Genomic DNA, 14,718 nt, shown 5'->3' with positions numbered 1-14,718 from the left:
TAAATGAATATGCAAAAATAAGAATGACTTGCTGGGCTCTCTAAACATCTAATATCTATCTACAAGTGATACAGATAGATTTTAAAGGATTCTCAGATCATTTTGGTGTATTAATGGAGGGGCATTAGTATATCAGAATTTTGAAGACTTAGAAGTGTTGGTATAGTGATTTTAGTTGTATAAGATAACAAGAAGAGACTCAAAGTAGAAAGCACATGGAGTAATATTGAAGCCTTCTATGATTGCTTCCCTGCTAAGCTCTTCCTACAGTCCTAGGCTGATCTTCGTGGATAAAGTTGGTGGGAAATGTAGTAAATAGAAGATGGTCAGTTATTTCTGTGGAGCAGCAGTTAATAGAGTAGCCTTTCAGAGTAGAGGTTGGAAACATTAGTGACATGAATCTCTTTCTCTCCCTCTTTGCTGTTTTGTGTTATTCAGGGTGATGTTGGGCTCGCTATGGGGAAATTATATGGAAATGACTTCAGCCAAACCACCATTTCTCGCTTTGAAGCCTTGAACCTCAGCTTTAAGAACATGTGCAAGTTAAAGCCACTTTTAGAGAAGTGGCTAAATGATGCAGGTAAGTGACTATGCCAAGTAATGTCATCATTGTCCATGGGATTTTACAGGAAGGATTATTCTGTGAACTGAGGTCTTGCTATATTGTTGATAAAACAGAATGTTGGAGCCTCTAATCCTGTAAGACTCTATAAATTATGATTATGTAAATCAGAAACAGATACTTCATCTTAATATTCCAGTAATTACAGTATAAATAACCAGCAATAATTGTAGCCTTAGAATGTTTCTGTGTTTGAGCCAGGGTTAGGGATGGACATATGGTGTTTGAAGCATGGCCATAAGAAGGCCTGTGTATATAATCTTGAAGAGCAGACAGATTATTCCTTCCTTGATAGATTGCCTTAGAATTTGTTCCTGGTAATATTTTTGTTAAAACTGGCCACCTATTTCATAGAAAAAAGTTAGGCTTCTGGTCTTGAATTATTTATTTTATTTTGAAATATCCCTTTGGAATTTTTGAATTTTGAATCCCCAATTCAAAGACTTTGAGAGCTAAAAAAAAAACCAGACACCTAACCATCTTGTTTCCATTGTGGATAGAAACAAAAATTAGGCCTTTGGAAAAGAAGACCTTAAGACACCCACACCTCTAACATATTGATTTAGTAGCTGAGGGTGAAATTTAGCTATATTGTCTTTTTTTGCAGTCACAGGCAAGAACCACTGATCACATTGAGTAGAAAGAAATCCACTGTAATGTGCTCCCTTGTTCAGCTGTTGAGAAAGAATACCATCCTGTCCTTAAAGAAGTTAGAAGTACCCTTTCCCTACTATTATGCCAAGAAACTGAGAAATCATCTCTAAATTAAAACAGTAAACATCCAGTGATTGCCAGTGATTCTTCCTTTTTGTCCTCAGAGCCTATAAACAAGCAAAAGAACAGAACTAAGGGAAATGTAAGTGAAAAATATCCTCAGAAACAAACAAATAATCTTGGGACAAAGAATGCTAATAAGGACAGTAGAAAATTGATGGTAGTGAACAATGTACCTGTGTAGATTACATTAAAAATCTCACACATCAACCTTTAAATATTTTGCCAGTTTTCATATGGATTCTGTACATATGTATACTTAAACTCAACTTTTTTTCCTCTGTATTTTCTTCACTCTTATAGAGAACCTCTCATCTGATTCTACCGCATCTAGCCCAAGTGCCCTGAATTCTCCAGGGTTGGGGGCTGAGGGCTTGAATCGTAGGAGGAAAAAACGCACCAGCATAGAGACCAACATCCGTGTGGCCTTAGAGAAGAGTTTCATGGAGGTCAGTGAGGTTTACTTTTTGGGTACATCTGGTTGCCACCAGTGCTACTGTTAGGGACTGTCAGTAGATGGCAGAACTTAACCTTTTTTTCCCTCTACCCTGATGGGCATTTTAACATGGAGGAAGTAAGATACTATAATATGAACACTTGAATACTGCAGGACTCGAGAGACCTTGGCTCTCATTGTGTGAGCATTTGGTATGGAGCATCAGAATTAATCCTACAGACTGGAAAAGGTGGGAGAAAAGTACCTCAGGCAGAACAATTTCATGAGCATAGGACTCCAGAGGAAACCATACCTGTTCCAGAATAAACACTTGTGCTTTGCTTGGCTGACCTTTAGTGCCTTTAATGCCTAGAATGGCATATTAGGGGCACAATACTAGAGACCTTACATGTCCATTTATGTAGTTCAAGTTAATTCAACAGATATCTGGCTTTAAAAAAAAGAAACTTCCAACAAAAAATTCTTACTTCTAAATTCAAAAAGAGCTGTGTTTACTTGAGGAAACATGGATTCAGGAGTCTTTATTGGCTTTGCCTCTTGTTAAAGGTGTATTGGGGCACTTCACTTGATTTTAAGATTAAGTTGTTACACTATGAAATTGGCTTCCTTTCCTGCCTCAGAAGTATGAGGTCTGTGTTTGGTCATATGCATAAAGCACTGAGAAACTCACACATTACTAATAATTATGTTTGTATTCTTTTTTTAACATTAAGATTAGTAGACCTAAGCCAGGCATGAGGCATTTTAATCCCAGCACCTGAGGTCACCCAGGTTTGATTTCCAACATCCACATGGCAGCTCCACAACCATCTGTCATTCAGCTCTAGGAGATTCAGCACTGTCTTCTGGCCTCTAAGATCACTATACAAAAATGCAGGCAGAACACTCACACGGATAACCTTTAAAAAATAACAAGGCATACCTTTAATCTATCACTGGAGAGGCAGAAGCAGGTGGATCTCTGAGGTCAAACCCACCCCGGTCTACAGAGAGACCAGGACAGCCAGGGCTACACAGAGAAACTCTTGTCTCAAAAAAAAAAAAAAAAAAAATTGCAGGCCTGGGATATAATTCAAATGCGTGTCCCTGGATTCTGTCTCCAACATGGCAAATATATAACTGAAATTCTAAAATATGGACTTTTCCCCCTTTCTTAGAATCAAAAGCCTACCTCGGAAGATATCACCTTGATTGCTGAACAGCTCAATATGGAAAAGGAGGTGATCCGTGTTTGGTTTTGTAACCGCCGCCAGAAGGAGAAAAGAATTAACCCACCAAGCAGTGGTGGGACCAGCAGCTCACCTATCAAAGCAATTTTCCCCAGCCCAACCTCACTGGTAAGAACAGATGTGGAAGAGACAAGCTCTTCAAGGACTAAGTTTTAGTTTTACAGTGGCCTGTTAAGTCCATTCATTTCCATAACAGTTGTCTATTACTTTTCTGTTATTGTGATAAGATACCGTGAATGACCATTGTAACTTATAAAAGAAAGCATTTAATTTTAGTTTACCATTCCCGAGGGTGGGTCCATGATGATGGAATGTAGCAACAACAAAGAGCTTACATTCTGATACTCAGGGAAGGAAGTAGATAAAGAGACTTCTAGTGGAATCCTCAAAGCTCACCCCAGTGACACCTCTAACAAGGTTGGCCATACCTCCTAATCCTTCCCAACATAGTTCCACCAACTGGGGACCAAGGATTCAAACATAGGAACCTATGGGAACCTATTATTCAAACCTTGTATGTATGTGTCTGTAGGGTGCATGTTGAATAAATATATAAAATGTCTACTTTAAATATTCCAAAATAATGAAATTTCTCATTGTGAATCCAAGAACTTAATGGTTTCCTTTGTTTTTGGAAGTAAATAATTTGAATTCTTTTCTGCTTCTTTGTAATTTTTTTTTTTTTTTTTTTTTTTTTTTTTTAGCTAAAAAGGTTACACTGCAATTGTAAGGATAGATTTGCTCCTGATTTACAGTTACCTGGGAAAAAAAAAAATGTTCCTTCCCGTTCAGTCCTGCAGCCCATTTTAGTAAATTCATATATGATTAATTGACAGTAAATTCCCAGGTATTAATAGTGATCACAAATATTCACTCTCTGACAGTATGTTGCCATTGCTGGTAGAACCTTATTGAGTCACTCTTCCATTTGCATTAGACAATTTCCTGAATGGAAGAGACATGCCATGATCATGGGACTCCCTCATTTACTTTTTTTCCTTTTAGGATAATTGTAGATCACTGCCAGATGATGCCAGTCAGGCTTCAGAAAATGCACAAATTGTTGGGTCTTCGTTTCTGTTTCTTTTGTTCTTGTTAATCTGCTTTTATTTTAATATTATTTCATGCTACATATTCCACCTTGGGTTTTTGAGACAGGGTTTCTCTATTTATCCTTGGTTGATGTGAAACTCACTATGTACACCCAGACTAGCTCAGAACTCAAAGAGATCTGCCTGCCTCTGCTCCCCAGGTGCTAGAATTAAAGGGATGTGATATCACACTTAGCTCCACAGGGTTTTTAAAAATAAGGTCAACATTATTTATTAAGTGGAAGTTGTGAGTTATTAAATGGTAAGGTTTTAATCATAAATATGATGTAAGATGTAGTTTTTACAAAAATCATAGTCATTAGATAACAGTTTTGTGTGAGTGACTATTGTTTTCAGGCTTAGCTACATAGGAAGAAAGCAGTTTCTCACAAAATGGTAAGATACTTAAAATTTTTCAGTAAGAAAAAGTTGTTTTTAAAATCTGTTCCTCAGCTAGGTGGGGGTGGCACACACTTTTTATTCCAGACAGGTCTCTGATTTTTTTTAGGACAGCCTGGTCTACAGAGTAAGTTGCAGGACAGCCAGGGCTACACAGAAAAACCCTGTAGCAGAGAGAGAGAGAGAGAGAGAGAGAGAGAGAGAGAGAGAGAGAGAGAGAGAGAGAGAGAGAGCAAGGGAGAGAATCTGCTTCACTATAGCTAGGCATGGTGGTATAAACACATCCTTGTTTTTCATTTTAATTAGTTCTTTGAGAATTCCAGTATATTTGGTTGTGTTTTCCCCTTCCCCAACTCCTGCAACTCCAACCATACACACCCAGTGTCACTTTTTTTTAATGTGCAAGTTGTGCTGCCCCCATGTATTCTTAGATGTATGATCATCCACTAGAGTGTGATTGATTTTACCAGTGGCCACAAAAAAAAAAAAAAAAAAAAAAAAAAAAAAAACAAAAAAAAAAAAAAAACAAAAAAACAAAAACAAAAACCTTCTGCTCCCAACAGCTGTCAGGTGCCAATAGTTCCACAGGTAAGAATTGGAGTTCATGCCCACCTCCTTGCTTCAAGCTGGGATTTTGTCTGTGGTCTTGTGCCTGCTATCATAACTGCTGTGAATTTGGGTCAAGAAAACAATTTCTCTGTAATTACCCACCTTCCCTGGCTCTTAGAATCTTTCCTCCCTCCCTTTTGCAATGATCCCTAAGCCTTAAGAAGGGTGGGTGTGATGTAGATGTATGGTCCCCCCCCCCCCCTTTTTGTATTTTGGTTTTTCAAGACAGGGTTTCTCTGTGTAGCCCTGGCTGTCCTGAAACTCACTCTGTAGACTAGGCTGACCTCAAACTCAGATCTGCCTGCCTCTGCCTTCTGAGTGCTGGGGTTAAAGGTGTTCACCACCTCTGCCTGCCTAGTTGTCCCTTTTAGGGCCAAGCATTCCTTATTATATTGTATTATGTGTACAGCATGAGCCTCTGTGTTCATCTCCATCTAGTTCTAAAAGGAGCTTCTCTGATAAAGAGAGGTGCACTCATCTGTAACACATAAAATAAAAAACACAGAGGTAGATTCTGGGGTTTAAGCTTCAAGCTGAAGATCAGACAAGCAAAGCAGCTAGCTACTAGCTCTACCTCAGCTCAGACCAAAGGGGTGATCTTCAAACTGCTCCTGATTTCACTGCTCCTCTGATTCACTCTGTGTGTCCTCATTGTGGCTAGAAACTTCAGTATCTTCCTCTCTTCAATGTGGCCCTGTTCCTGTCTTAAATACCTCTCATGAGTCCTGGGATTAAAGGCACGTGGTCCCAAGTGCCGAGGTCATCTTTGTATGGCCTGTTTCTCTTTAGGACTGGATCAATTTTGTATAGCTCAGTGTGGCCTTGAATTAACAAGAGATCTGTTTGCCTCTTAATCCTAAATCCTGGGATTAAAAGTGTGTACCTGGCTCTAAGGCTTGTGACTGATTTTGCTTTCTGAATCCTCAGAGAAGCTTTAATAAATCATAAATAATATACCACCACACTAACCTGTAGTGATAAATCTTTAGGAGCTAGATTAATACTATGTCCATTTAGCAGAGAGTAACATAGGTTCTCCTCTTGGACCTATACTTTGTCTATCCCCAGTAACAGTGCACACCTTTAATCTCAGGAGGAAGAAGACAGATCTCTGTATTGAAGGCCAGCCTGGTCAACACAGTGAGTTCTAGGCCAACCACAGTTATACAATAGAAGCAGAGGCCGAACTTTTCTTTTGTCCCAACCACCCAGTTCCATATACACAGACAGAAACTTTATTAATTACAGAATGCTCAGCCTAAGTTCAGGCTTATTACTAACTCTTAATCTACATTTTGCCATGTGGTTTTGTGGCCTTACCTGTTCTCTAGCATGTCTTGTTCCTCTGGTGGCTACCTAGAATCTCTCTTGACTCTGCCCTTCTTTCTCCCTGTATCTCTGTTTGGCTTTCCTGTCTACTCTTATTCTGCTTGGTTATAGGCCAAAGCAGCTTCTTTATTAACCAATGAGAATGAAACATAATTACTGATTACAGAAGGATTAACTCACAGCAACATAATGAAGAGTTTGTTTCTTGAGACAGGGTTTCACTGTGTAGCCCTAGAAGTCAGAGATCTGCCTGCCACTGCCTCTGGAGTGCTGGAATTAAAAACAGGCACCACAACACCCCACCATGAAATTGTCTTTAAAAAGAAAAAGTCAGGAGGTAAGTAGTGGCCCATGCCTTTAATCCCAGCACTTAGGAGGCAGAGGGAGGCAGATTTTGGAGTTCAAGGCCAGTCTAGTCTTACAGAGTAAGTTCCAAGACAGCAAGAGCTACACAGAGCTGGGAAAAGAACCAAAGCGTCTATTTCACATTCTGTAATTAAAAATAAAGTCAAGACAATCATGGGTCCACGGAATCAAAAGCAAAAACAATGTAAGCACTGATGCTATCAGATAATTCTCTTGTTTAGGTAATTTTGACAGTTCTACTACTTCTAGCTGATTTGGAGTCTGTCTCACTCAACATTGTTCAAATTTAAGGGCCATTCAAGTTGATTATGTGTTATGCATTTTTTTTTTTTTTGTCTGACCTCTAGGTGGCAACCACTCCAAGCCTTGTGACAAGCAGTACAGCAACAACCCTCACAGTCAACCCTGTCCTTCCCTTAACCAGTGCTGCAGTGACTAATCTCTCTCTTACAGGTAAGCAACAACCAGTTTGCTAGCTGTTAAGCAGAAGACCTGCTAAATCATGAAGGTGCTACCTTAAGTAATGGATTGCTTTTTTAAAAAGTATATTTTTAGGGATCTAGGCTAAAGTGTGATCCTAGTTAGTCAGATATCAAGGTAAAAGCTGAAGTGTCAGAGAAGCAAAGCAGAAATCATGGTCACCTCTTACCTTTCTGAATCCTCAATCCAAAAGGGAAGTGATCCTGTCTGTACCTCATGTTGTCAAGTTCCTATCTCCTCTCTTACAGACCTCCAGACTTCTATGGTTAACTAGTGGCTAGTTCCACTCTCTGGTCTCCAGGCAAGCTTTATTTGTCAGAACACAAACAGTATATCGCAAAACTAGGGGACTGCTCAGTAAGCATAATCATGAACACTAGAGTTCAGATACAAAGTGTACACTTAAAAGTCAAGTGAGCTTAGTAGCCCATCCATGATCCCAGTGCTGGGGTAATGGGAAAGGGGTCCCCCATAACAAGCTGATTGGAAGGCTACACAAATGTTCCAGATTGAGTAAGAGACTCTGCCCTAGTAAATAAAGTAGAGAACAACCTAGGAGGAGCACTAAGCATCAATTTCAGGCCTCCACAGATACCTTCCTCCATACATAGCAAACACATATGATATAGTTCTGTATGTGTGTTAATATGAACTTGAGTAGGGCTTTTTTTTTTTTTTTTAAAGACCAGGTCCTGGCTGTCCTCGAACTTACTTTGTAGTTCAGTCTGTTCTTAAATTCAGATCCTACCTGCTTCTACCTCCTGAATGCTGGAATTAAAGATGTGCCCCCCCCAAAAAAAAAAAAAACATTAAAAAAACTGTTCTTTTAGTCCATCTACTACTAAGTTGTTTTCAAACTTATTTTTTTAAACATTCCTTATTGAAGTGATTCCTTTCTTTACGAACCTTCAGTAGTAATAGTTTTTTACATTCAAAGAAATATGCAAAATCATCAGTTGTAATGAGAAAGGGAGGGAGGGAAAGAGGAAGGAAAAGAAAATCTTTACAAATCAAAACTGACAACATAAAAAAATTATTCATTGTGATGGGGGTGGGGAGGGATTTACCCCAAGGTCATATAGTCAGTTTAATATCTGAACACCAATTAACATTGCACAATAGAATTATAAATTGAGATAAAACCTGGATAGCTGGATAAAAGGTATTTAACAAATAGAAACCCATTTGTGATTAAAAAAAAAAAAAGCTTTTGACCTGAAACAGAAGGAGCTGCTTTCCCATATCAAGAGCAGCTACTCAAAACCCACAGCAAAAAGCATCTTTAAATGGCCAAAGACTAACCACTTCTGCCAAGGACTTTGTCCCCTCATCTTTTAATTGACATTTCACATTAACATTCTAACACCCAGTTTAGTAAGGGGAGAGATTAAACTGTCCTTACTCACATTGTCTTATTGTTGTGTGATATGAAACCAACATTTGGAATCCTGTGTATTTTATGTACTCTAAGAAAGTGGTTCCAAAATAATATTAAGAAAATAATGTATGCAGAATGTGTATAGAAGACTAATTGGTTGCTGAAACTAAACCCTTGTACGTGTATGTTTGTGTGTGTGTGTGTGTGTGTGTGTGTGTGTGTGTGTGTGTGCTGATGCAAATGCATGTGGATTCGAGAAGTCAACCCTACCAGACTGTTTTACCACAGCAGCGAGTGCACAGGGCAGGGCTTGGTCCATAGATTTTTGGAAGAAATAATAAAGCAGGGTAGACTTAATACCCACACTGGACTAATTGTGTCTCATGTCCATGGAGGCCAGAAAAGGGCATCAGATCCCTGAAACTAGACTTACAGATGGTTGTGTGCTTCCATGTTAGCATTGGGAATCAAACCTGGGTCTTTGCAAGAGCAGCCAGTGCTCTTACCCACCAAGCCATGGCTCCAGCCTGTCAGTTCCTTTTTTAAAAAACAAAAAACCAATGCTGGAGGAAATAACTAGTTTCTTTGAGAGTTGTGTTATTGCTTTGGCTTTAAAACAGTTTATTATTTTTATTAATAATAATGTCTGTAGAACTGCTAAACTTGGTTAATGAAAAAGAGCATTAAGGATCAGTGGAGAGTAGGTTATTCATCTCTTTGATTCTAGATACTGAATGAAATGACAGGTTTTCCAAACCCATTTACAGATGGTCATTTCTTAATGTGTTTCTCTTTTCAGGCACTACAGACACTACATCCAACAACACAGCCACTGTGATTTCTACAGCACCCCCTGCTCCCTCAGCAGTCACTTCCCCCTCCTTGAGTCCTTCCCCATCTGCCTCAGCCTCCACCTCTGAGGGTTCTAGTGCCAGTGAGACCAGCACAACACAGACCACCTCCACACCTCTTCCCTCCCCTCTCGGGGCCAGCCAGGTGATGGTAACAGCATCTGGCTTACAAACAGCAGCTGCTGCTGCTCTCCAAGGAGCTGCACAGTTGCCAGCAAATGCCAGTCTTGCTGCTATGGCTGCTGCTGCAGGACTCAACCCAGGCCTAATGGCACCCTCACAGTTTGCTGCTGGGTAAGAAGCTTTCCCATTCTATTTGCATCCAAAACAGAATCTCTTAGTTAGTGCTCCAATTGCTGTGGCAAGACATCATTACCACAACAGCATTTATAATGGAAATTTTGTGATTGAGAGTAGCTAACAGTTTTAAAGATTTAGTCTATTAACATCTTAGTGGGTAACATGGTGACATGTAGGCAGGCATGGTGCTAGGGAAGAAGCTGAGAGTTCTACATCTGGATCCACAGTCAACAAGAAGTGAACTGTGTACCCCACTGGGCATGGCTTGAACAAGGGAGGTCTCCCATCCTCCTCTTATAAAACCACACCTCCCAATAGTGCCACTCCCATTGGGCGGGGCCATTTTCTTTCAAATCACCACATACAACTAGGAACTCATCACTGCAGCTCATAGGGAAAATTTTTCATCACTGTCTTAAATGAAAAGCAAACCTGAGATGGGCCACTTTGATGATAGATGTGAACTTAAGTTTCTAAGTAGTCATACTACCATTTCCACATGAGAACACAGAACTCAGTGAGTAACTCAGTGATAAGAGCCAGGAAGAAAACTCAGAATTCTCCTTACTCTTAAGTTTTCTTCATTGAAGTGTAGTATACCTACTTTACTTTCTAATCCTCAAAAATGGATAATTGGGAATAAGGCCATGTCTGGTTTTATATATTTTTCATACAGTTTTTATTCGATCCCCTCTCTTCCCAAACTGCCCTGAACTCTCTACCACTCTTTCTCCCTCCCTCTCCCCTCTCTGTCTGTCTGTCTCTCTCTCTCTCTCTCTCTCTCTCACACACACACACACACACACACACACACACACCTACCTTCATGTCTCATGTCTTTTATTTTCCTTCAAGGAGCCAATCTAATTAGTGCTGCCTATATGCTTTTGAGTGTAGAGTCATCCACTGGAGCATAAGTAACCTAACAATGTAAGATCTCCTGAAGAAAAATAATTCTCCCTCCTCCAGCAGTTATCAATTGCCAATAGCTCCTCAACTAGGGTTGGGGCCTCTTGAGTCCTTCCCCATCCACACTGTAATTTGACTGGCTTGATCTTGTTCAAGTAACCTAACCACCATACCTGTATAACAGCCTGGCTGTTCTGGAACTTCAGGCTGGCCTTGAACTCCCTAAGATCTACCTGTCTCTGCCTCCCAGGTGCTGGAATTAAAGGCCTGTCCCACCAGTGCCTAGCTTTTTTGTTTTTGTTCTGTTTTTTTTTTTTTTTTTTTTTTTTTTTTTTTGTCATATATTTTAATTAGCTTACACACAGGCTTTTCTTCATACATCCTTAGTTTTTGTTGACCTTCCTTCCTCCTCTGCTTAAACTTTTAATCTCTGTAATTCTCTCTTCTTTTCATACCACACACATATCTCCTACCCCATTAAGACCTCTTGTCCTCCCCTCTTAGGCTTTCTGCCCTACAGTTACTCCAAGTTAAACATAAGCTAAAGATTCGTCACATGAAAGAGAGCATTCGGCCTTTATCATTCTGGTCCATTAACCTGCAGATTTCCAAAAAGAAAAACTTTTCAGCTGAATAAAATTTTTATATTTGTACCAGTTTCATTATCTTTGATATTATTATTATTATTATTATTATTATTATTATTATTATTATTTGGGTATGTTGTCAAACTGACAAGTGTTTCTGCACAGCAGTGGACTGACTCCCCTTTTGTACTTGCAGAGGTGCCTTACTCAGTCTCAATCCGGGAACTCTGGGCGGTGCTCTCAGCCCAGCCCTAATGAGCAATAGTACACTGGCTACTATTCAAGGTCAGTCACAATGTTTTCTTTGTGTGTGTGTGTGTGTGTGTGTGTGTGTGTGTGTGTGTGTGTGTGTGTGTGTAGTGGAAGCTAGCTGCCTTGCTAGAGAGTAAGGTGAGGAAGAGAGAGATTAAATACTGATTAAGTTGTTACTGAAGATCAAGAAGATGTCCCTGGATGATCCCTTCTGGAAGGCATCACCCTCCCTGTGGAATGGGTGGGGAATGGGATGGGGAGGGAGAGGGAATTGGGATGGATATGTAAAATAAGAAAAAAAAATATTTAAAAAAAAAGCCACGTGAAGATGGGAGAAAAAATGTCCCTGTAAAAAGTTTTATAGAAGAAGAAAGTAGAGGTTCATTTGTTAGAACAGTACATACTTGGGTATATTCCAAGAAATCTAAACTTTACTTTTTTTTATGTTAATAGAGTTGGAGGAAGATTTATTTTCTTCCTGATATTAAACTCTCTCACAGCAAGCTTCTTCAAGTAAAACTCCCCAGTTCTATCCCCACCTGAAGATAGATAACTATTTGGAACTCTAGTGTACTTCCCAGGATATTTTTAACTCTTGTTAGATTTTTGCCCCATATATATTCCCATCGTTGTAGAACATAATGTTCTTGGATTTGGGTCCAAGCCCACTTGGATTCATGTCAGCCTTTTCTCATGTTACTTAAGGTGATATTTATTCATACAGTGAAGAATATACCTTGCCTCATTTAGAATCTAAACTTTGTGCCTAAAGATGCTTATTATTATATGATTTGGGGGAAATTCCTACTTTGAATGAAACTGTTTCCTCTCCCTCCCCCTTTTTTTTTTTTTTCTTAAAATACTTTGTACTTAAACAAGAGTTCTTGGAATCAAAAGCAAGCTGGCAGTTTCTGGCACATTTCAGTGAGTGATATGTCTAATCATACACTGTAAGCAGTGTTAAACTGCAGACAAAAATTATATTGTGGCCTAGATTGCCCTGCTATTTTGTTGGTTTCTATTTTACCAACTTTTGTCTGGGTTGGTGGTGAAATTTGTAGGGTTTTCATTGTGCAGAGACATCCTTTAGAATATTTGGGATAAGTCACTTTTTCCAGCACGGGGGAGATCTGTTCTACAGGATTATCACAAAGGTAGAGTGCCTTTCCCAAGGCATGAGTGACTATAGCACATTCTCCAGAAAGATGCAGAGAAAATCCTGTGTCCTCAGCCTTAAGTCCAGGAATGCTTCAGTCTGCACCAGTGCTCAGTGTTGTGAATTATTTGTATCTTCATGTTCAAAAATTCCCTTCAACGAGAAATGTTAGTGATTTCTCCTATAGAGAAGCATCATAAAAAAAATTATTCTCCATTAATTACCAAATCTTAGCCTTAGATTACTCACACATCATTGTGTGTTGTATCTCCAATAAATAGTATTCTTTGTACAGGTCATAAAAGTCAAGTGTTCTCACTCTAAAAGTACAAAAACAAAATTTTTAAATTTAGTGATATGTACATTTTCATGGAGTAAGGCCCTTGGAAATATAACTTCCATCTTACATGAGATTTTGTCAGATAATTTACATAGTGGTAGCTGAGTTGATAAAAGCTAAATATAGTTTTAGTACTCATTTCAACTAGTAGTCTTTTTGAGTGGAGGTAGTTTTAAATCAGTTCCACTGGAAAGACAAAATCATTGGATTTTAACAGATACTTGTAAGTAAATTATATAAACTTGAGACTTAAAAGATAGAAACATGATTGCTTCATTACACAGGTCTCATAACTCCTCTCCATTAATTTGTCCTGCTTATACTCATTAAATTGACTTTTCAGTTCTTTAGATGCTTCAAAATTACAAACTTGAGTTGATGTCAGTATAGCATTAGAATTGAAGGATAGCATTATATATAGCATTAGACTTGATTATATAATCAGCAAAGAAGCATTCTCCTTTGCTGCTGACTAGAGCTTTGCTGATGTGTTATTTGGCTTCTCCCAGATGAAGTTTAATGTTCTTTCTGATCTTGGGTCTTTTTTATAGCTCTTGCTTCTAGTGGTTCTCTTCCAATAACATCGCTGGATGCAACTGGGAACCTGGTATTTGCCAATGCAGGCGGAGCCCCCAACATCGTGACTGCCCCTCTGTTCCTGAACCCTCAGAACCTCTCTCTGCTCACCAGCAACCCAGTAAGCTTGGTTTCTGCAGCTGCAGGCTCCACAGGGAACTCGGCACCTGCAGCCAGCCTGCATGCCTCCTCCACCTCTGCTGAACCCATCCAGAACTCTCTATTCACAGTAGCCTCTGCCAGTGGGGCTGCCTCCACCACCACCACCGCCTCCAAGGCACAGTGAGCAGAGTCAAGAGCTGGGCTGCCACAGGCCTTCAGCACTGCAGCAAGATGGGCTGCCAGCTGTTGAAAAAACTAAGTGTGATTGGCTTCCTCCCATCATGTGAGGGTTAGGGAGACATGCAGAGAAGAAAAAAAAAAATACATATACCAGGAAAAACAAAAAAAACAAAAAAAAAAAAAAGAATGGAGACAGGACAACGTTTGCCTACTTTTATAATAAAACAATGTCTTTTCAGGATTGCTTCATGGATTGGAGAACTTTCTAACCAAAAATTTAAAAGAGAAAAAAAAAAAGCAGAAACAAAAAATCAAAAACAGACAGACAAAAATAAGTGAAAGGACTACTTATCATTTCCAGCAGTCATGATGACAAGCTAAGGTGGGTTACCAGTTCCAATAGAGGAAGAGGTTTCTTGTTCTTTTTTTTTTTTTTTTTTTTTTTTTTTTTCCTTAAAATCATTTTTATAGGTCTGTTGTACAGGCCATTAAGTCATAACAAGGTGTTTATAATCGTATCAATTGTGTTGGGGGTTCCTTTCTTAACTGGTACAATTTAGGCAGGCCTGTATTACTGTATCTGTTATTGTTTATATATATATATATATATAGATATATATAGATATATTGGACATGTTTATCTCTTGCTCCTGGATCCTATTTCAGTGAGCTCCCACACTGTGGGGAGGGAGGGTTTGGGGGTAAAGGGAGACTTGCGTTCTTAACTTCCA

General features: G+C 39.2%; 1 protein-coding gene across 3 annotated transcripts in view; it reads left to right on the top strand.

Moving 5' to 3' along the window:
- Positions 1–14,174, top strand: part of Pou2f1 (POU class 2 homeobox 1) — a 117,681-nt gene extending 103,507 nt beyond the window's left edge. For all 3 annotated transcript variants that reach the window (XM_051186156.1, XM_051186158.1, XM_051186157.1), the window contains 7 exons: positions 439–580; positions 1,700–1,845; positions 3,011–3,190; positions 7,224–7,329; positions 9,534–9,879; positions 11,578–11,666; positions 13,681–14,174. In XM_051186156.1, coding sequence (XP_051042113.1) covers positions 439–580; positions 1,700–1,845; positions 3,011–3,190; positions 7,224–7,329; positions 9,534–9,879; positions 11,578–11,666; positions 13,681–13,991 — 1,320 coding nt within the window. In that variant the 3' untranslated portion in view covers positions 13,992–14,174. The remainder of the gene's footprint in view (positions 1–438; positions 581–1,699; positions 1,846–3,010; positions 3,191–7,223; positions 7,330–9,533; positions 9,880–11,577; positions 11,667–13,680) is intronic.
- Positions 14,175–14,718: the final 544 nt, after the last annotated feature.

This window comes from Phodopus roborovskii, unplaced genomic scaffold (assembly GCF_943737965.1).
Source record: "Phodopus roborovskii unplaced genomic scaffold, PHOROB, whole genome shotgun sequence".
Classification (NCBI taxonomy): Eukaryota; Metazoa; Chordata; class Mammalia; order Rodentia; family Cricetidae; genus Phodopus; species Phodopus roborovskii.
Note: the sequence above shows the minus strand (reverse complement) of the source record. Positions and strands in the feature narration are given on the sequence as shown.